Source organism: Lithobates pipiens, unplaced genomic scaffold, assembly GCF_037356315.1.
Source record: "Lithobates pipiens isolate NorthernLeopardFrog02 unplaced genomic scaffold, aLitPip1_a1.2 Scaffold_22, whole genome shotgun sequence".
Lineage (NCBI taxonomy): Eukaryota > Metazoa > Chordata > Amphibia > Anura > Ranidae > Lithobates > Lithobates pipiens.
In genome coordinates, this window is record NW_027507784.1 from 243082708 (window position 1) to 243104848 (window position 22141).

At 44.8% G+C, this 22141-nt stretch overlaps 1 protein-coding gene across 1 annotated transcript in view; it reads left to right on the forward strand.

The window, feature by feature from the left end:
- The window catches only part of LOC143924555 (multidrug resistance-associated protein 1-like), a 435651-nt gene that overhangs the window by 166980 nt on the left and 246530 nt on the right, over positions 1-22141 (forward strand). The window contains exon 12 of the mRNA XM_077448932.1: positions 15197-15289. Within this exon, the coding sequence (XP_077305058.1) occupies positions 15197-15289 (93 nt within the window). The remainder of the gene's footprint in view (positions 1-15196; positions 15290-22141) is intronic.

Consider the following 22141-nt stretch of genomic DNA (forward strand, 5'->3'; position numbering starts at 1 on the left):
TGGGTATCATCGATGGTCTGTAGAAGATGGATTGTATCCTTCATATAAGAATGCAGGATAAAATATGGGTACGTAAATGCGCGTCAACCAGAATACTGGCATTTTCCGACTACCTCATCTGGAAATTGAGTCTACCTGGTGGTTTCATAAGATTTTTGTGGACTTTGGATAGTGAATAGAAGGTAGGAATACGTGGCCAATCTGTTTTCAAGGATTCCCAGGTGGATTTGGAAACCATGGATTTGTGCCCTGATTGTATGCTTGATAAATCAATGGGTTAAACTCTTGTTAAGCTTTCGCCAATTTGCCCTGTGGAACTTTTCTATACCACTCAGTGTTCTTAAATATGCTATTACACATTTGAGAATATTGGTCCGTGGTCATGACAAACACATTCCCTCCTTTGTCCGATGGCTTTATTACCAGTTCAGAGCTATCTTTAAGGTTCTTTATCGCTTGTTTTTGGGCTAGAGTCAGGCCGCGTACACACGGGCGGACTGTCTGCCCAACTTAGTCCGCCGAAACACATTTGAGCGGACAGTCCGCTCGTGTGTGGGCTTCAGCGGACTTTTTCAGCAGACAGTCTGACGAACAAAGTCTTACGGAATTTCCGTAAGATTGTCCGTCCAAACTTGGTTTGAGCGGACAGTCCGCCCGTGTGTGTGCCAGTCCGCTGTACTTTCGAAATGAGCGGACTTTTCCCGCCCGGAGAAAAGTCTGCTCATTTCGAGCGGGTATCCAGGTAGGCGGAGCACGCGACGGAGACGTCGCGGGCCCCGCCGCCTGGTATGGACTTAAAGGGGAACCCCAACGCCGAAAAAAATCGGCGTGGGGGTGCCCCCCAAGTCCACAACAGACCCTTGTCCAAGCACGCTACCCGGCCGGCCAGGAAAGGGGGGCGAGCGAGCGCCCCCCCCCCCTTCTGAGCCATACCAGGCCGCGTGCCCTCAACATGGGGGATGCCTTGGGGAAGGGGGGGCCACGCGGCCCCCCCACCCCAAAGCACCTTGTCCCCATGTTGATGAGGACAAGGGCCTCTTCCCGACAACCCTGGCCGTTGGTTGTCGGGGTCTGCGGGCGGGGGGCTTATCGGAATCCGGGAGCCCCCTTTAATAAGGGGGCCCCCGGATACCGGCCCCCCACCCTATGTGAATGAGTATGGGGTACAATGTACCCCTACCCATTCACCTGTAAAATAAAAGTACCAAAAAAAAACACAACACACGAGATAAAATATTTTATTGCACAGCTCCGGGGGTCTTCCGTCTTCGGGGGTCTTCTCGCCGGACTCCTCCGCTATCTTCTTGTAGCTCTTTTGCTAGCGGAGGAGTCCGGCTTTCTTCCTCCCCGCCGCCGGCCTCTTCTCCCGACTTCCGGGGTCTTGTCCCCCTCTTCGGTTCTTCTGCCGGGCCACCGCGCCTTCTTATAGCTCTTTTACAGGCGGTGGCCCGGTCTTCTGTCGCCTTAGTCGTCTTAGTCCGCCGTATTAGTCCGCTCAAAAAGTGCCGTGTGTGGGCAAGTCCGTTCATTCAAAAGTTTGGACGGACTGTCTGTCGGATTGTCTGACGAACTTAGTTGGCCAGACAATCCGCCCGTGTGTACGCGGCCTAAGACTATTTTTAGAGCCTTCCTGGGTTTGTAAGGCTTGTAGATCCTGTTTTGGTATGTAACAGAAACGTTAATATATTACCATACAGAGAAAGGGAGGGGAAGTTCAAAGATTTACATTTGAATCCATTTAGTAAAGGTGCCTTTGGGGGTTGCGTCATTTATTTCTAATAGTGCGTCCAAATCGATCTGATCAGTGAGATCAACCCCCTCTGAGGCATCGCTCTCTTCAAGTAGTTCAATTGTTTCAGGGCTTTTAAGTCCTGCCTTTTTTACCAGGACCAAACAAAGTTGGCCATCCAGTCCTGGTGAGATTGTTTTTTTGTGATGGAGCACTTTTAGGAGCAACTTTCTAGCAAAGAGATTGATATCCTTTATGGTTTAAAAGACATCAAAGTCCTTTTTCAGGGCAAAATCCCAAACCCAGGGAGAGGATTTCCAACTCAGGTCGGGACAAAGGAATTGGTGGAAGAGTAATCATCTCTAAGTTGTTTGTTCTGTCTGTGTTTGCGTCATGTAGTTTTGTATATTGGTCTGAACAGTTTTGTTGGGAAAAAAAGAAAAAAAAATGGCTTCTGAGCAATATAGGTTAAGTCTCATATGTGAGTATGTTCAATGGGCCACACCATGTGGTGTTAATCATTTAATGTGCCCGTGCTTGTGCTTGAGTGGCAATAGTACTATTGCCAGGTGTGTTAGTCAATGCAAGATGAGTCTGCCATGTTTGCACAGGTGTTAAGGTGCGATTAGTCGTAGGAGTGCTTAAAGAGGGATTTTCCTTCATATTGTGTTTGAGAGATGTTTTTTGAGATGGTTGACCCTTGTTATGTGCCTGCTTTCTAGCTGACTTAGACCTACCACCTCCTTGTGTGAAGTGCTCGTCACCATATTTACATTTGTGCCAGTACGGTTGTGCATTTCCAGACCCACCACCAAGAGATTGCTGTCGAGAAGAAACAGAGGTGTGAGAAGATGCATCAGAAACATCTTGAGTTTACATTTTTCTAATTTGGCTTTGAGCTCAATATCTTTACAGAAAAAAGCACTATGGGAGGTGATTTATTTATTAGTGGAATATAGTACATGGATCTCTGTGTCCAACTGCGTGATGTCTTTATTATACTCTTTAACTAGGAGTTACATCATGCCCTGAGAGCACTTGGATAAATTATTCTCTCACCTAGTTTTAAATTCATCAGGTAAAATCTTGAGATTAGGAAAGATTTGTACTTGTAATCCCATAGGGCTGATATTCTCCTCCAAGTACTTTTTCAAATAAAATATATGCCAATAATTAGTGGACTTGATTTTTAATAGTCTTTTTTTTTTTTTCAAATAACTTTTTCTTTATTCGTTTAATACAATGCGATACAAGTTAGACTGTACAAATAGTCTTTTTTAAAGCAAAGAAAAACAAATTAATGTCCACATCTGCTTTGTTGTCCTTAATGTTTTGAGTCTGCAGTTTAGACATAAAGTTTTTCCAATGTGTGCCCTGATAGTCTGTCATTGTGAAAAACTAACCAATATGATAACAAAACAATAACGATAAACAACAATACAAACAATGACAATGGCTGAATGCTAAAAAAAAAAAACTCCCTACCAGGGACATGCAGTGAGGGGAGGCAGGTGAGGCAGGTGAGGCAGAGCCATGAACATACAAAAAAATAAAAAAGTAATCTAGCTTCGAGGGTCATAGCTTGGCAACCTGAGGTCACAGAGACCCCAAATTTGGAGATAGGTGGCCTAAGTCCTACCCCTCTACTGGTAAAATTTGGGGCTCCTATGACTGGAGATATGGGGCTCCTTGCACATCCTGTCAGAAGATACATACAGAGTGGCCAGTTCAAATACAAGCTGGCACACTCTGCAGCAGAATGAGAGGCTGAGCTCACAGTGCCTCTCCTCACTTCGTGTCAGAAGTACTGAGCTCAATGGACAGCTTGGCATTTTGGACCAATGCTAAAGTACCATTAGCCCCAGCTGTCCAATAAAAATGCTGCAGTGGAGGCAAGCTTTTCACTGCAGTGTCATAGAAGGGGCATGTGTCTAAAAGAGAAATGCTCCCTTCCAGCCCAGTCCTCTTAACTACAGGGGAAAAACGGGTTTATGGGTATAACATTTACCCACAATCCCATGTTTTTCTCGCACAGTTAAGAGGAGGAATGAGAATCTGTTGCTGTTGAAAAGGTACTGTTATAATCAAGCTAAATCATATTATGCTTTATGTTATGAGATAACTTATTTTCTTATCGTACATCACAGGACACAGAGCCATAGTAGTTACTATGTGAGTTATAGGCCACCTTCAGGTGATGGACACTGGCACACCCTAAGACAAGAAGTTCACTCTCTATATAACTCCTCCCACTTCTGGGAGTACCTCCGTTTTTTTTTCCACCAGTGTCTAAGGTGTTGGTCATGAGGGAAGATGTGCTGTGCTGAGCTTCACTGGAGCAATGCTTGCTGGGGCTAGCTATGCAGATGGATCCATTCAAAGTGTCTTTTAGGCCGAATTTAATGGTACCCAGTCCTTGTGTCCGATGAAACAAGGTTTTGCCTGTAAACGCTTCTCTTTTTAGAGAGCTGGACCCCGGGATCCAGTACTTTTGGTATTAAGACCATAACATTTTACCAGTGGAGGTGCTAAGTTTATTTTTTGAAAAAAGAACGTTTATTGAGCATACAAAATACATAGGATAACAGTAACACATATGGGGTGCAACATACACCAAATATACGGATAGAAAACAGCTGCTAACAATACCACAGGCTGAAAAACACAAGGAGGGGGGGGTTCTTTGTTTACAGGTTGCACATTACATAAAAAGCAAGGGGCAATACAGTGTGTTCAGATATGGGGGGAAAAGAGGACCTCAGAGGTTGGGAGTCATATGCCGAGCCATAATACATCCTACTCAAAGTAATTCGCAGAGAGGAGCAGGAAACCATTATTATGAGGGCGGGAAGCCCACCTACAACCACGGAGACAGCTAGACTCGCCGGGCCGAACCCGGGTAGGTGTAAGGAGGCGTACAGACCACAAACTACACTAGTCGGTACATGTATCTGAATCCCCCATCCATTTATCCCACAGCTTGGCAAACTTGCTCGGGCAGCCTCTATGCATATACAGCAGTTTTTTATAGGGGAGAGTGGCATTGACAGCCGACTTCCATTGTCGGGCGGTGGGGGGCGCAGAGCGCAACCAGGTGCGGGCTATCTGCAGTCTGGCTAGGTATAGGGTCTCCTGTAGGAAAACAGTCGGGATCCTTGCCTCCTCGGATACGAGGAGAATCCCCAGCAAACATTGGCGGGGGCATAGCGTCAGAGGGGAGCCCATTTGGTCGTGGAGGAAGTCAACAATTTGCTTCCAGTAAACCTGCAACTCAGGACAGGACCAAAGGAGATGGTAGAACGTGGCCTGGGGATCACCACATTTAGGACATGCTGGATCATAGCCAGGTCTAAACTTGGACAGCCGCCCAGGGGTCAGGTATGACCTATGTAGCATGTAAAGGTGTGTAAGTCTGTCAGAAAGTTTAGGGGAGACCAGCTTAGGGGTGTCAAGTGCAGTTTCAGGTGCTAAGTTTATTAACGGAGCCCACCGTGAAGGGTGAAGATTGGGTCTGTCGGTTTTACCACAGAAAACCCTGCGGCTGGAAAGGTGAGTGGAGTTTTCTAATAAATATTTTAATTCTCTTATGAATGTTTACTTAAATTAGTAAATGGTGTCATGCCTATGTGTCACCACTGGGGGTTGTATGGAGCACATACCTTCTCATGCTTTGCTCAAAGATCACAATGTGTCCGGAGCAGCAGGCTTCCTTTCTCTCTAGCCAGCAGCAGACCTCTGGTAAGTCTGGGGGGGGTTTCATCCTCACCAGGCACCCCCACCTGTGCTGTATTCTCCCCTCCTGTGCTGTATTCTCCCTCACTTCTCGAGGAAGAATGTCAGGAGAAAAACAAAATAAAAAAAACAATCCGCACGCCTCCCTACCCAGCGGCTTCCAGGCTCTCTCCTCGCCATTTTCCCCCCTCTCAGAATGATCCCATAGGATCAGAGGCCCGCGCTCGCGTGGGAAAGTTCTCTTTTAAAAAAGAGAGGGAGAGCGAAGGCGACGGAGGGCAGTGGGGCTTAGCGCGGCGTTGGCATGTTCCACTATCCAGTGCTGGACTGTGTTTTAAAGCACCATTTTTACTACTGCAAGCTGACGGAGGGACATCAGCAAGAGGGACATGAAAGAGGTTTGGTGACACAGGCATTCCTTTTGACACATTGACTATTGCATCATTCAGAGCATTAATAGCAGCAGCAGGGCTGGACTATTGCTCAAGCAGTACCTTTTGATGGTACCTCTGCTTTGTGCATCGGGCTATGGTTGGAAGGGGGGTAAAAACACCTAAAAAAAGGGCTCTAGAAAGACTTCTACAGCCACTAGGAAGCCTAAAACCATCTCACAAAAGATGGCATCCTCCCCTGAGAGTGACAGTGGCTGGTCAGAGTGAGCCACCAGGAACGTCAGGTGTTGCAGCTGCTTTTAGCACTGCAGCCCCTGTATATATTACTGAAGAGGATTTATTACTCAACCATTTTAGGCTTGGAACAAAAAATGTATGCCTTAATCGCATCCCAGAGTGGGACTAAGGGTAATAGGTCCCTGTTCATTACCCAGGACCCTCAAACTGAGGAACAGGGGGGAGAGGTGACACTTTTCTCTCAGGGGACCAATAGGGGCTGATGACTCCCCTTCTGAAGTGTCTAATACGGAAGCATCGTGTTCACAAGAAAGGTTGTTGGTACAATCTTACTGAATTGGTCCCCTCCACATTTTTGCTGCCAGTAGCAGAATTAGTCGATGAGCCCACTTCTTGTTTGGGTTCACTAAAGCCTCCCAAGCCTATTCATGCTTTTCCTATCAATTCATTACTGAAAAAGTGTATGTATTCTGAGTGGGAGCACCCAGATAAACAGTTTTTTTCCTCCCAAAAAGTTTTCAACATTTTATCCTATGGAGGAAGAATTTAATAAGAAATAGGGGATTCCAGCAATTGACGCTGCTATATCCTCTGTGAACAAAAACTTGACTTGTCCTGTAGACCAGGGCTTGACAAATTTGCTTGGAATCTAGGAGCCAGCTTAAAAAGTTAGGAGCCAGGTCGGTAACGGCAATCCGGACCTGTCCCTGGCCTGACATGGAGACGAGTGAGGGGAAGATAGCGCACTAAATGCGGCAAATCCAAGAATGGATTTGCCTAATTTGTCGACTCCCGTGCGCATGCGCGGGAGTGACGTCATCGCGGCTTCGCCGAATGGCAGCGTCGGAGCTGCGAGACGCGACTCCCGTGCGCATGCGCGGGAGTGACGTCATCGCGGCTTCGCCGCTGTCATTGGTCGGAGCTGCGAGACGCCACCAGCAAGATGGATGCGGCGGACTACAGGGATCAGCGGCGACTTCGCTGGCTCCTGTGTCAGGTAAGTGACACATAATGAGCTACTATGCGACGCATAGTAGTCCATTATGCTTTACCTTTGCAGGGAAAAAGAGGAAGTAAACCCATTAGGGTTTACTTCCTCTTTAAGGGCTCAGTGTATAAAGATCCTAGCTTATTTAGATGATCTACTCTTGATAGATCAGTCAGTAGCCTGCTTAAACCAGAGTGTGGTCACCACAGTCAGCTACCTGGAATACCTGGGTTGGATTCTCAACCTAGAGAAATCCTCCTTAAAACCATCAAGGAGATTGCATGACTTGGGCCTGATCATAGATACAGCTCAGAAGAGGGTGTTTTTGCCGCAGGCAAAGATCAGTTTCATAAGGGAACTGATTCAGGTGGTCAAAGCAAAGAAGAATCCTTCAATTCGACTTTGCATGAGATTGTTGGGAAAGATGATTTCTTCAATCGAGGCCGTTCCTTATGCTCAGATTCATTCAACACTGCTGCAAAACAGTATCCTGTCAACTTGGAACAAGGAGGTCCAAGCTCTAGACTTCCCAATGAGTTTATTCCCCAAAGTGCGTCAAAGCTTCAGTTGGTGGTTGATATCCAAGAATCTTCAGAAAGGAAAGTCCTTCCTACCAGTTACCTGGAAGGTGGTGCAAACAGATGCCAGCCTTCTGGGCTGGGGAGCAGTCCTGGGAGAAGCATCTGTCCAAGGAAAATGGTCCAAAACAGAAATGACCTTGCCCATCAATATTCTAGAGATTCAGGCAGCACCCTGAAGGCCCGGACGATTAGATTACGGAATTGTCCTGTCAGGATCCAATCTGACAATGCCTCAACAGTGGCCTATATCAATCACCAAGGGGGCACGAGAAGTCATGCGGCTCAGAGAGAGGTAAATTATATCCTATCCTGGGCAGATGACAACATTCCTTGCCTATTGGCAGTCTTCATTCCAGGAATAGAAGAGTTGTCAGGTGGAGTCACCAACAGTTGTTCGCAGGAGAATGGTCTCTTCACACCGGCATCTTTCTGTTAATATGTCAAAGATGGGAAATTTTGGACGAGGGTCTGTTTGTGTTCAACAAGAAGATCGACAACTTTGTGTCAAGGACAAAGGATCCATTGGCATGAGGAACAGATACCTTGATTTTTCTGTGGGATCAGTTTTCACTGGCCTATGCGTTCCCTCCTGTTCTTCTTCCACACCTTCTTCGCAGGATCAAACAGGAAGAGAAGGAGGTGATTCTTGTGGTCCCAGCGTGGCCCAGGAGATCTTGGTATGCAGAGATGGTAAAGATTGCAGTAGGGGACCCATGGATCCTACCACCCTGGCCAGACCTTCTCTTGCAAGGTCCGGTGTCCCATCCTACCTTACAAGTGCTAAATTTAACGGTTTGGCTATTGACACACACATTCTGAAAGACCGTGGGCTGTCAGGTTCACTAGTTTCTACTTTGATTAATGCTAGGAAGCTGGCCTCCAGAGTCATATATTATAGAGTCTGGAAGGCATATGTCTCCTGGTGTGAATCCAGGGGTTGGCACCCCAGGAAATATATGTCATGGGTAGGATCCTTGAATTTCTATAGATGGGATTAGAAATTAAGCTGGCCTTGAGTACTATCAAAGGCCAGGTGTCGGCCTTATCAGTGTTTTTTCAACGACCACTTGCTTCACACTCTCTGGTTCATAGTTTTATTCAGGGGGTAATGTGAATTAATCCCCCCTGAACTCTTAGGACTTGAATTTAGTCCTGACGGCATTACAGAAACAGACTTTTGAGCCGATACAAGATATTCTCTTGGTCCTTTTGACAAGGAAATTCGTTTTTTTGGTTGCCATATCTTCTGCAAGAACAGTATCAGAGTTGGCTGCTCTTTTTTTTGTAAAGAGCCATATTTGATTATTCATAAGGATAAGGTTGTATTGAGTCCTCATCCTGATTTCCTACCGAAGGTAGAGTCAGGTTTTCATTTAAACCAGGATATTGTTCTTCCTTCATTTTTTCCAGAACCTCATTCTGTGGAAGAAAGGTCACTACATTCTCTTGATGTGGTGAGTGCAGTCAAGGTCTATTTGAAGGTGATCGCTCAGATTCGTAAAACTGATTTTTTTGTTTGTGTTGCCAGAAGGTCCTAAGAGAGTACAGGCAGCGTCAAAATCTACTATCTCTAAATTGATTTGTCAAGTTATTGTTCAAGCTTATGGTTTAAAGAGGAAAATTCCACCTTTTCATATTAAATCTCACTCCACCAGGGCTATTAGTGCTTCCTGGGCAGTGGATCACCAAGCCTCCATGGCTCAGATCTGCAAGGCCGCAACTTGGTATTCTGTCCATACATTTACCAGGTTCTATCAAATAGATGTAAAAGGTTATGAGGATATCGCCTTTGGGTGCAGTGTACTGCAGGCTGCAGTATAAGTCTTCTAGTCTCTTAGTGCCCTACTTTTGTTGTGTCTCCCTCCTTTCAGTTGGCATTGCTATCTGACATCCCGCATAGTAACTACTATGGCTCTGTTTCCCGTGATGTACAATACTTACCTGTAAAATCCTTTTCTTCGAAGTACATCCCTTTTTTGCTGTACACGTGTATTGCTTTGATACAAAACTGAGGTACTCCCAGCAGTGTGAGGGGTTACATACGGAGTGGACTTCTTGTCTTAGGGTGTGCCAGTGTCCATCACCTGAAGGTGGCCTATAACCCACATAGTAACTATTATGGCTCTATGTCCCCTGATGTACTTCAAAGAAAAGGATTTTACAGGTAAGCTGTTTTAAAAATCGTATTATTTATAGTATCTATTTACTGTGAAAGTACTGGTTTGAAGTTATAAATTCAAACTTCAGTAATTTGTCCCTTAAGCCACCTACTTGAGTACAGTTTTTGAAATTATAGTAAATTACCTTAAAACAATATATAATAATTTTTGTATATTACTTATGGTAATTAACCCCTTGCCAGCCAGGCCAATTCTGACTCTTCTCTCCTACATGTAATAATCATAATATTATATATATGTATTGTTTTAGCAGACACCTTAGGGAATAAAATGGTGGTCGTTGAATCTTTTTATGTTACATTGTATTTGTACAGCAATTTTTCATATGCTTTTTTTAGGGAAAAAACTATTTCATGAATATATATATATATATATATATATATATATATATATATATAAAACACTAAAGATAACCCAATATTTTTTTGTATAATGTGAAAAATTATGTTACGACAAGTAAATAGATACCTAACATGTCAGGCTTTAAAATTGTGCACACTCGTGGAATGGTGTCAAACTTCAGTACTTAAAAAATCTCCAAAGGCGATACATTAAAATTTTTTACAGATTACATGTTTAGAGTTACAGAGGAGGTCTAGTGCTAAATTTATTGCTCTCGGTCTAATGATCATAGCCTATGTAACCTGTGTGTATCTGGCTCTAATACTAGCCAGTGCCTCACCAGCCACTGACCTCACCACAATCCCTGCTCCTTACGGTGTTTGCCACCAAAAAATGTATTGAAAAAAGGGGGGTTATGGAAGGAAGATCTCACTGGAGAACCCCCAAATGTTGTACAGTGTATGTCCGGTACCTCATCCTGGAAAATAGACAAATACACAAAAAAAACCCTAACATATTAAATTGGAAGGACTATGACCGTACTAATTTAAAAATAATTAAATACCTAGATCAAGGCTTGATCTAGGTCAGTGCCAGGGTTAGTGTTTAGGTCAGGGTCAGTAATTTGTTTGTTTAGATTTTTTTCAATTAATATCAGTGTTAGCCCTTGTACACACGGTCGGAGAATCTGTCGGAATGAGTCTTATCGGACCGTGTCGTCAGATAATCCGACTGTGTGTGGTATGCATCGGACTGATTCCGTCCGAATCTCCGTCCGACCCAATTTTCCAACATGTTGGAAATATTTCCCGACCAACTGGGCCGGACGGACCTAATCCGATCATGTGTAGAGCATTTTCATCGGACCAAGTGCCACACATGCTCAGATCAAATTCCTACATCAAAGCTATTGGCTACTAGCCTGAATGTAGTCCCATCGTAACAAAATTACGTCATCACGTTCTGAAAGATCGGATTTTTCGCCAACTTGGCCCGACCGTGTGTATGCAACAGTTTCGGACAAGATACGACGGACAAAATCCGACGGGCAAAATCCGACGGATTTGGTTGTGGAAATCTCCGATTGTGTGTACAGGGGCTTAGTGTCATTGTGTTTTGGGTAAAATAAAAAATACAACAACTAGCTACAGATTTATTATATTGCTGTGGTTGTCAGGAGCAGAAAAATTGTATTTGTGTTATTGGGTAGAAGGTTATAGTAGTACCAATAAAAATAAAGCTAAATTAATTTTTATTTAATTTTTTTACTATTATGGGGCAGTTTTCCTTTGATAGTGAAAAAAATCAGGAGATGTCAATTACCATTTACCACCAAATAAAAACCCAATTTGTCCTAAAAAAACAAGGTATTATCCACCTGGATGCACAAAGTAGTTGTGGTGATATGTACGGTTTTATAAACACATGTCAAACTTGCAACATTGTGCTTAGGCATTTAGAATTGTTTTGCCCTTAGGAGCAAAGGGCTTAAAAAATGTAATATTTATATTTTAAGGGATATTTTTGTTCACTTTTGCAAGTAAAATTTTTTTTTATTTTTTTTTCTCAGAAGCCTGCTGAGAATTGCATCCATGATCCACAGATCATGGGCGCAATTTCAGGTTCCTGCAGGCTCTTAGTATAGCTGTCTGCCCATACCTTAGTATAGCTGTCTGCCCATACTATACCATATGGGCAGATAGCTGCTGAAGTGCAGTAATAATTAGTGAACTCACCAGTGCCCTCACAGTTCATTCAGAACTGCAAGCTGACTGCCATGGTAAAGACCAGACTTATTCATTTACAGAACTGTGTGAATAAAAGATGCAGCTGTGTGGGCTGAGCTTCGCACAGCCATGCTACTTTTTAATTGTGACAGCTGGTACAGGGAGTGGATCCCACGCCCACTGTCACAATGGGGGATTGGAGGCCCCCTTGTTAAAAGGTGCTCCCGGATTTTGATCAGCCCAACCCCTCAACTACCATCCAGGTTTGTGGGGAAGAGGCCCTTGTCCCCATCAACATGGGGACAGGGTACTTTGGGGGGAGGCAGAGTCCTCCGGCCCCAAAGCATCTCTCCATGTTGAGGGCATGTGGCCTGGTATGGTTCAGGAGGGGGGGGGGCACTCGCTCACCCCCCCCCCCCCGTAATGACCTGCAGGGCTACGTGCTCGGATAAGGGTTTGCTATGGCTTTTGAGGGGGATCCTACACATTTTTTGTAAAAAAAGTTTTATGCCGACAAAGCTTTTCTTTAAATTCGGCTGTCAGTGGGGAACCCTACTTAACAACCATGACAATTACTGGTTATGAAGAACACCGGCGGCCGTCCGCTCCTTAACAACCAGTTAAAATCATACACATTCCTTAGGGACTGCATGCCTGGACCACTACTTAATTACTGCATGCATTTAATTATTTATTTCCTTCTGTGAATTGAGTTTAACGCCTGTTCATGTGGTATTTACCAAGCGTTTTTAGCATTTTCTGGTAAATACTGCAAAATAGTATAGTGATTTGACAGTTTCAGGATTATATGTGATATTTAGGCAAAATGTGTCTGGACACCTAAATACTACATGTGAGTTGCTTTTGTGAATTATTATTATTATTATTATTATTCATGATTTATATAGTGTCAACAGTTTATGCAGTGATCTACAATGTATAGGGGGGGGGGGGGGGGGACAACACAATGCAAAAGGTACAGGAGGGCCCTGCTCGTAGAGCTTACATTCTAAAGGGAGGGGGATGGTGGTACAAAAGGTAATAGCTGCAGAGAATGATTTAATGGGGGTGAATTGAACCCCATGCCAGCTGTCACTGGTACAGGCTTCCCTACTGAAAGATTAACCCTCCCCTCTTGATCAGGTGATAACTGAACAATTTTGGATTGCCAGTCACTCTGTCCCAGTGACAATTGGAGGGTAAATATCCCCATCAGGGTCACAGACAGCAATATTATGACAAAACTAATCTTTATCCACAGTCCAAAACTTTTACAAAATAGTTTTGGGTAAACATGCACTTTAATAATGGTCTGTAGTCCATAACATTCATATGGGTTTCTGAAGCTCACAATGATATAATGCCTTAAACTGATACATAAATCGATATAGTCTTGCAATGTTTTTGGAATGTGTATGGAAAATTGAAAACCATGAGAAGACCCATATAAATACAAATAAAATATACAAGAATCACAGAAAATTGTGTATGGGTGAGTTACAGACACAACATATAATACATGTTGGCAGGCATTTAAAAGAGCTGTACTCTGAGGAGTTTGTAAGCTTCCATTTATCCATCCCTCCTTCTTAAAATATGAGTTGCTTGGCTGTCATAGCAATCCGTGGGCTTTAATATTTTCTGAGGCTCTGTCCTTGAAAATGTATGTAAATTGGAACCTTGTTCTTAGTTTCCTAATATGCATGCTTGTCAGTGACTAAAAATAATAATGACATTATTTTTTCAAGCACAACATTTCTTTGGTGTTTTGGATAGCAATATGAAATTTGCGATAAGTAAATAATGTATAGCCTATAAAGCTCATTTAGTATACAACAGTATGAGCATCCTCCCCACTGACACTAGCCATTTGGCCAGTTAAAGCTGACCATGCACTGTTGGATTTTCAAACAATCCTCTGTGAAAGATTGTTCAACAGCATTCGAGGTACCAAAGAATTTTCATTCAATTGCGACAATTTTTCATTTCATTGATACATCCCCGAATGTTCGTTCAACCTCAAAAAAATCTTCATTAGATTGCCATACCAATGTATACAATATTAATGTTCGATTTACAATCCTTTACAATTTTATAGACACAATACAGAAACGTGTCCTAATTGATGACCACAATAACAGTTAGCCCTTGTACACACGGTCGGAGATTCCGTCGGAATGTTTCCTATCGGACCGTTTTGTCGGATATTCCGACTGTGTGGTTTGCATCGGACTGTTTCCGTTGGAATATACGACGGACCAATTTTTCCAACTTGCCGGTAACATTTTCCAACAAAATGCTCCTATCGGACATACTCCGATCATGTGTAGCCTACTCCAACGGACAAAGTGCCACGCATGCTCAGATCAAATTCCGAGACCAAAGCTATTGGCTACTAGCCTGAACGTAGTCCCGTCGTAACGAAATAACATCATCACGTTATGTACAATCGGAATTTCCGACAACTTAGTCCGACCGTGTGTATGCAACATCACTTCCGGACCTCTTCCGGAATTAATCCGTCGGAATTACTCAGACGGATTTGGTTGTAGGAATCTCCGACCGTGTGTACAAGGGCTTAGAGTTTTGTTTTTGTTCAGATAAGAAATGACAAAAAATTTTCATTAATAAATTGAACTAATGTTTCGAAAGCAAATGTTTTCAAACAAGCTTCTACCAGTGTATGGACAGCTTTACATGACCAGGATAAGAAAGTTACAGCCATGCAGCCTGTCTTTACAGCATTATCATCCAATGACCAGACCTTCAGCTATCAGAATACTTTTTAGCTTTTCAGGTTGCCTTGGACATGCCATGGGATGCATCATTTGGCTGAAGAGTAGTACTAAGGTACCTGGCTGCTATTGTAGCCATGGGTGTTACTAGTACAACTTAATTGGGTACAATATGCGAGGCAGTACATAATTATGCTGGGATTTAATGGCATGGGAGAGGCAACTCAAGACAGCCAACTGCATCATCACTGTGTATATTGCACAAATGACAATAATCAATAACTGTTAAACAAATTCTCCTCTATTTTCCTTGACATTTTAAGTTGATTCCATATTTGTTGTTGGTAGTTTATAAGGTTGCTCAGTAGCTCATAGCTATGCTGCATTTGTAGGTCCTGTCTACATATTTGTATGTCACTGACCCCACAGGGCACCATCTAATTGCTTCAGATGCTGGATCTTCATTGATGTAGTTTATAATTAATAAGAACTGTCTTTCTCATATTCCATATGCTGTTTGTCTATATACTGATCCCATTTTTTTTCTTTCCAGACACTGGGCGTTGCAGTGTTTGCTGGGGTAGGAGTGTTTATTTTAAACCTTCCATTTATGACTTTTTTTGGCGTCGTGATCAAAAAACTGCAGGTAAAACTACATTCTACATTTCTTTTTATAATCTGTGCATAAGAAAAAAAACATATCTGTCTTGTCATATTTTGTTGCTTTGCAAAGTACAGACTGCTGAAGCATTTTCGGCTGGCTGCTGAAATGCCCAATTTGGTCTTGGCTGGGCTGACTTAAGGAGGGATATAGAGGGGGGGGGGGGGCGCATCGCTGGTCAGGTGCACAGGGAGGGGGCATGAAGCCATCTCAGGGACCAGTGTGTGCTGTGATGTAAAGCAACTGCAAGGAGGGATTGCGGGGAAGAGGTGGGCAAAAGCCTGCAGGTGACTACGGGAGACCAGTGTGTGACAGCTCTGTATGGCAGTTAATCAGTCACTCTATGGGGGGAGGTCACTAATGTAAGGGGTGAACGGAGACCCTAAAGTCCCATACACACAGACCGGGTACATCGGGCAGCATCGGCCAGTTCAATAGAAAACGGCCCACATTCGGCCCCTGTGTATGGCAGAGGGTCCATTAGAAGCTGGCTGTTCGGACGTCTTCTGTCGAAGGGGCATGACCGAAAAAGGTCTTAGCCCTTGTACACATGGTCGGACATTCCGACAACAAAATCCGTTGGATTTTGTCCGACGGATTTTGTCCGAAACTTGTGTTGCATACACACGGCCGGACAAAGTTGTCGGAAAATCCGATTATACGTAACGCGACAACGTTATTTCGTTACGACGGGACTGCGTTCAGGCTAGTAGCCAATAGCTTTGGTCTAGGAATTTGATCTGAGCATGCGTGGCACTTTGTCCGATCGGAATTCTCTACACACAATCAGACAAAGTCCGATCGGATCATGTTGTCAGAAAGTTTTATAGTCCAGCTCTAAAACGTTGTCTGTTGGATATTCCGATGGAAACAGTCCGATGGAGCCCACACACAGTCGGATTATCCGACAACATGGTCCGATCGGACATTTTCCGTCAAAATGTCCGACCGTGTGTGCAAGGTCTAAGAGCACTGACTCGAGTGTTTTCAAGGAAGAACCATCCCCCTTTCAGAACACAATAGAACAGCAGGGGAGATCATTGTACTGACATCAGATTGTTATACCCCAACCTGAGCTGTCAGTTTTTATCCGTTCAGCCTGCTGGGTTGAACGAAAAAAAAAATAGCAGTGTGTACTAGGCTTAAGGTAAGAGGGGCACTGATATAAGGGTCCCCCTTATATCAGTGTCCTTACTCCCCTCTAACACCAGTGAACCCCTTATGTTTCATGAATGTCATATCTGCTTCTCATCACCCTATGAAATATAATAGAGGGTCCCTAGCCCACAGCTTGATTAGAATAGATGTAAAGGCAATGCCTTTTGTTTTCGTTTTGGACAGAATATGAAAGAGTTAGAAATTCTAATTCTATAATTTTCCCTTTACATCAGAATCCATGGAATGGATCCATTGAATGGAATGGACTTTACATCTGGGTCTGCAAAGCTCCCGTTTACATCAGGGTCCATAGAGTTCACCTTTACATCAGGGTCTGTGGATTTCCCCTTTACATCAGGGTCTGTGGATTTCCCCTTTACATCAGGGTCCGTGAAGTTCCCCTTTACATCAGGGCCTGTGGAGTTCCCCTTTACATCAGGGTCCATGGAATTTCCCCTTACATCAGGGTCCACAGAGCTCCCCTTTATATCGGGGTCCATGGTGCTCCCCATTACATCGGGTCCACAGAGTTTCCCTTTTCATTAGGGTCTGCAGAGTTCCACTTTGCACTGTAATGCAAACCCTGCAAACTCTGATATACAGTAAAGGGGAATTCTGATGTAAAGGTGGCTCTGAGTACTCTGATGTAAGGGGGGATTCTAATGTAAGAGCAGGAAGGGGGCCTGATGCAGAACATGTAAAAAGGGTTCCACTGCAGGACCCTAATAAAGTGCCCCACCATGGTAGTAAGACCAGGAGACCAGTGTGTGACAGCTCTGTATGGCAGTTAAACAGTCACTCTATGGGGGAGGTCACTAATGTAAGGGGTGAACGGAGACCCTAAAGTCCCATACACACAGACCGGGTACATCGGGCAGCATCGGCCAGTTCAATAGAAAACGGCCCACATTCGGCCCGTGTGTATGGCAGAGGGTCCATTAGAAGCTGGCTGTTCGGACGGCTTCTGTCGAAGGGGCATGACCGAAAAAGGTCTTAGCCCTTGTACACATGGTCAGACATTCCGACCTCGGAGGGAAGGGCCCCCTGGCTTAGGTTGGGGGGCACTTGATGTTTTTTTGAAATGGGGCCCCTGAAGTCTCTACTTACGCCTCTGACAAACTGCATCTACTGCAGACATGCCTAGGCTTCCTGGTGAAGAGGAGGAAAAACTTGGTGTCCTGGTGAGTACAGGATGAGAACAAGTACAGAGCGCAGGCCACCTGGCCAGCATGAATGGTGTATGCCATGTCCGAGCAGAGCCCAGCTCCGTTCCCCACCAGAGGCTCTTCTCCCTGGTCAGCCCCAGACCAGTTCAGGAACCTGCAGCAGAAAGCAGTGAGCAGAAAGAACCTGGAGCGGCGCTTCAGCCTGGGATGGGGGGCAGAAGGAGGCAGGAAAGTGGCAGAGCAGGAGGGGGGCAGAGTCGCTGCACCATGCACCTCTGGGTTGTACTTCCCCCCCGGGCCAAACGTTGCAGTCAGCCCATTGCTTACACAATGGTCTGTGAACATTTATGTAAATCTTGAAATATGATTCATGAATGTCATATCTGCTTCTCATCTCCCTGTGGAATATAATGGAGGGTTCCTAACTCACAGTTTGATTAAAATGGATGTAAAGTCAATGCCTTTTGTTTTAGTTTTGGATAGAATATGGAAGGGTTAGGACCTCTATCTGGCTGTATTGCTGTGTATCTCCACTGGGGAGCGTAAAAACTCTATTGGTCCTGGTGACCACTATCTTTGGAAAAGAAGGTGGTTGAGTTGTCATAAGAACAGGCAGTTTTGGGAGATCTTTCGATATGAAAGGTGACAACTAGGGATGAGCCGAACACCCCCCTGTTCGGTTCGCACCAGAACCTGCGGACAGACCTAAACTTCGTGTGAACTTTAGAACCCTATTAAAGTCTATGGGACTCGAACGTTCACAATCTAAAGTGCTCATTTTAAAGGGTAATATGCAGGTTACTGTCCTAAAAAGTGTTTGGGGACCAGGGTCCTGCCCCAGGGGACATGGATCAATGCAAAAAAAAGTTTTAAAAACGGCCGTTTTTTCAGGAGCAAAGATTTTAATAATGATTAAAGTGAAACAATAAAAGTGTAACATTCCTTTAAATTTCGTAGCTGGGGGGTATCTATAGTATGCCTGTGAAGGGGCGCATGTTTCTGGTGCTTAGAACTGTCCCTGCACAAAGTGTCATTTGTGCAGGAAAAAAAGTCTTTTAAAATCACTTGCGGCTATTGTCGGGTCCCGTAATACAGAGAACACTCAATGAGTGTTCTCTGCATTAGCCGACAATTCATTCATTCATTGATAAAAAAAAAAAAAAAAAAAAGCGTGGGGGTTCCCCTAAATTCAATTACCAGGCCCTTCAGGTCTGACATGGATATTAAGGGGAACCCCGCATCAAATTTAAAAAAAAATTGACGTGGGGGTCCCCCTAAAAATCCATATCAGACCCTTTATCCGAGCACGCAACCTGGCAGGCCGCAGGAAAAGAGGGGGACGAGAGAGCGGCCCCCCCTCCCTCCTGAACCGTACCAGGCCACATACCCTCAACATTGGGAGGATGCTTTGGGGGTCTGTGACCCCTCAAAGCACCTTGTCCCCATGTTGATGAGGACAAGGGCCTCATCCTCACAACCCTGGCCGTTGGTTGTGAGGGTCTGCGGGCCGGGGGCTTATCAGAATCTGGAAGCCCCCTTTAACAAGGGGACCCCCAGATCCCGCCCCCCCTGTTTGAAATGGTAAGGGGGTACAAAAGTACCCCTACCATTTCACAAAGAAAGTGTCAAAATGGTTAAATAAGACAAACACACTTTTGAAAAATTCCTTTATTAAAAATAAAAAAAATTAAAAAAAGATTCCAGCGGTGCTAATCCACTCTTGCTATCCAGCGACGGGTCTCCGGGGTCCAGCGATGGATGATCATATCCAGCGACGGGGGATCTCTCAGTCCAGCGCTGTCCATACATCCTTCTTCTGTCTCCGCTCTCTTGTCCCCCCCCCTCTTTTCCTGCGGCCTGCCAGGTTGCGTGCTCGGATAAAGGGTCTGATATGGATTTTTAGGGGGGCCCCCACGTCAATTTTTTTTTTAATTTGATGCGGGGTTCCCCTTAATATCCATATCACACCTGAAGGGTCTGGTTATGGATATTTAGGGGGACCCCCACGTCAATTTTTTTTTTAATTTGACACGGGGTTCCCCTTAATATCCATGTCAGACCTGAAGGGCCTGGTAATTGAATTTAGGGGAACCCCCACGCTTTTTTTTTTTTTTTTTTTTAATCAATGAATGAATGAATTGTCGGCTAATGCAGAGAACACTCATTGAGTGTTCTCTGTATTACGGGACCCGACAATAGCCGCAAGTGATTTTAAAAAGACTTTTTTTCCTGCACAAATGACACTTTGTGCAGGGACAGTTCTAGGCACCAGAAACATGCGCCCCTTCACAGGCATACTATAGATACCCCCCAGCTACGAAATTTAAAGGAATATTACACTTTTATTGTTTCACTTTAATCATTATTAAAATCACTGCTCCTGAAAAAACTGCCGTTTTTAAAACTTTTTTTTGCATTGATCCATGTCCCCTGGGGCAGTAAACACTTTTTAGGACAGTAACCTGCATATTACCCTTTAAAATTAGCACTTTAGATTTCTCCCATAGACTTGTATAGGGTGTTCCGGCTTTTCGAATTTGCTGCGAACAGCCCAAATTGTTCACTGTTCGCTGAACAGGCGAACAGGCAATGTTCGAGTAGAACATGAGTTCGACTCGAACTCGAAGCTCATCCCTAGTGACAACTGTCTATGAGGGGATATCCCCTCACTTTGGAGAGATCTTCTCCTATTCCCTGTTGTCTCTAGGACAGGAATTTGTAGAGTAATCTCCCCAGTGGAGTGCAAACAGAAAACAAAATCTGACATTGTACATTGTAAACCCTTGTGTTTTTTTCACCTTAATGCATCCTATGCATTAGGGTGAAAACTTCTGACACTGACCGCCCCCCCCCGTTTTACTCACCTTAGTCCGTTTGTTCCCATGGCCTATACACACTCTACCTCTGTGCCCGTTGTCTTGGCTCTTGATGGGATCGATTGATAGCAGCGCAACCATTGGCTCCCACTGCTGTCAATCAAATCCAATGATGCGGGCACTGGGGGGCGGGGCCGAGTTCAGCATTCTGTGTCTATGGACCCAAAGCCAGACTCGCTAACCCCCAGGGATAGTGCTTCTTCTAGGGGGTTTACCAATGCGGGGAGGAGCTTATAGTGCCACATCGGTAAGTAAGGGTTTAAGCATCAAGAGACTCTTGATCTGTTATTGCCGTGCTTCCAAAGTTTGACGCCAGATTTAAGTGAAAGAGGCATGCTGATTGCACAGCTGTGTGCTGGGCTATTTAGTAGTTACCTGATTATGGCTCAGGGCCCCACCCAACAGACAGGAAGTGTGTGCATGGGAGTCAGGTGGACTCCCATTCCTCTTCCAGTCAAAAGGATCAGAAAAGGGCATGTACATGGCAGAAGTTTTTGTCCACAGCAAAATAAGGTAATTGTAAGGTTGAGTGTCAGAATGACAGTGTAATGGATAATGGAAAGGCTCAGTGTTGCTGAAAATGAGAGGATGAATCTCACATATGCGTTAGGCAGTGCTCGAAGGAAACTGCAAGTTGTCAGTTACCAGTTACCTCTGAGGTGGAGGTCTCCTTAAGTATCTCGGCCTCTCAAGCCTTAGCAAATGAGCCCCTCCACGTCAATAGTAAGGCTGCTTTCACACTGCAGCGGGAGTGGCGTCGGCGGTAAAGTGCCGCTATTTTTAGCGGTGCTTTACCGTCGTTTTAGCGGCGGTGTGCGGGCGCTAGCGGGGTGGTTTTAACCCCCGCTAGCGGCCGAAAAGGGGTTAAACCCGCCCGCAAAGCGCCGATGCAGCGGCGCTTTGCCGGCGGTATTGCCGCGGTGTCCCATTGATTTCAATGTTTAGGATCGGTGAATAGACCGCTCCTTCACCGCTGCAAAGATGCGGCTAGCAGGACTCTTTTCACCGTCCTGCCAGCGCATCGCTCCAGTGTGAAAGCCCTCCGGCTTTCACACTGGAGTTAAAGGGGCCGGTTTTTTTCAGGCGTTACACAGGCGCTATTTTTAGCGCTGTAACGCCTGAATACCGCCCCAGTGTGAAAGCAGCCTAAGGGAAGAGTCTCTATAGTTCTATGTTTGAAGGTGAGATCATTGGAAATAACTGAGATGTTGTTAGAAATGCTGGAATTGGTGAAATCCCTTTTGTTGTACACCTGCGTGTTTCCACCACAGATGGGCGGTCTGGTACTGTGTAGTACCAATCAGTGGATGCCATTGGTACAGGCAATGTTGATATAAATTGGTATTGGAACACAGCACACGAGCTCCCAGCCCTCCTCCAGCCCTAGACTGAATGTAGCTCCAAGGGAGACAGTGGCATGCACTCAAGCAAACATTGAGAGTCCAGAACCTCCCGTAAAGCAGCTAACATCAGCGAAAAGCAACCAGAGATACAGCAGTATTTCCCGGCTACACGGGGACAAGGGAGTAGGATGACAAACGTACGGGATCAGGATGCCAGGACCTTACCTGTGCAGGTGGCGCAGGTGCTGCAGGTCCCAGTTGCCACTGTGGTGAACATTGATATTTCCCAGGATA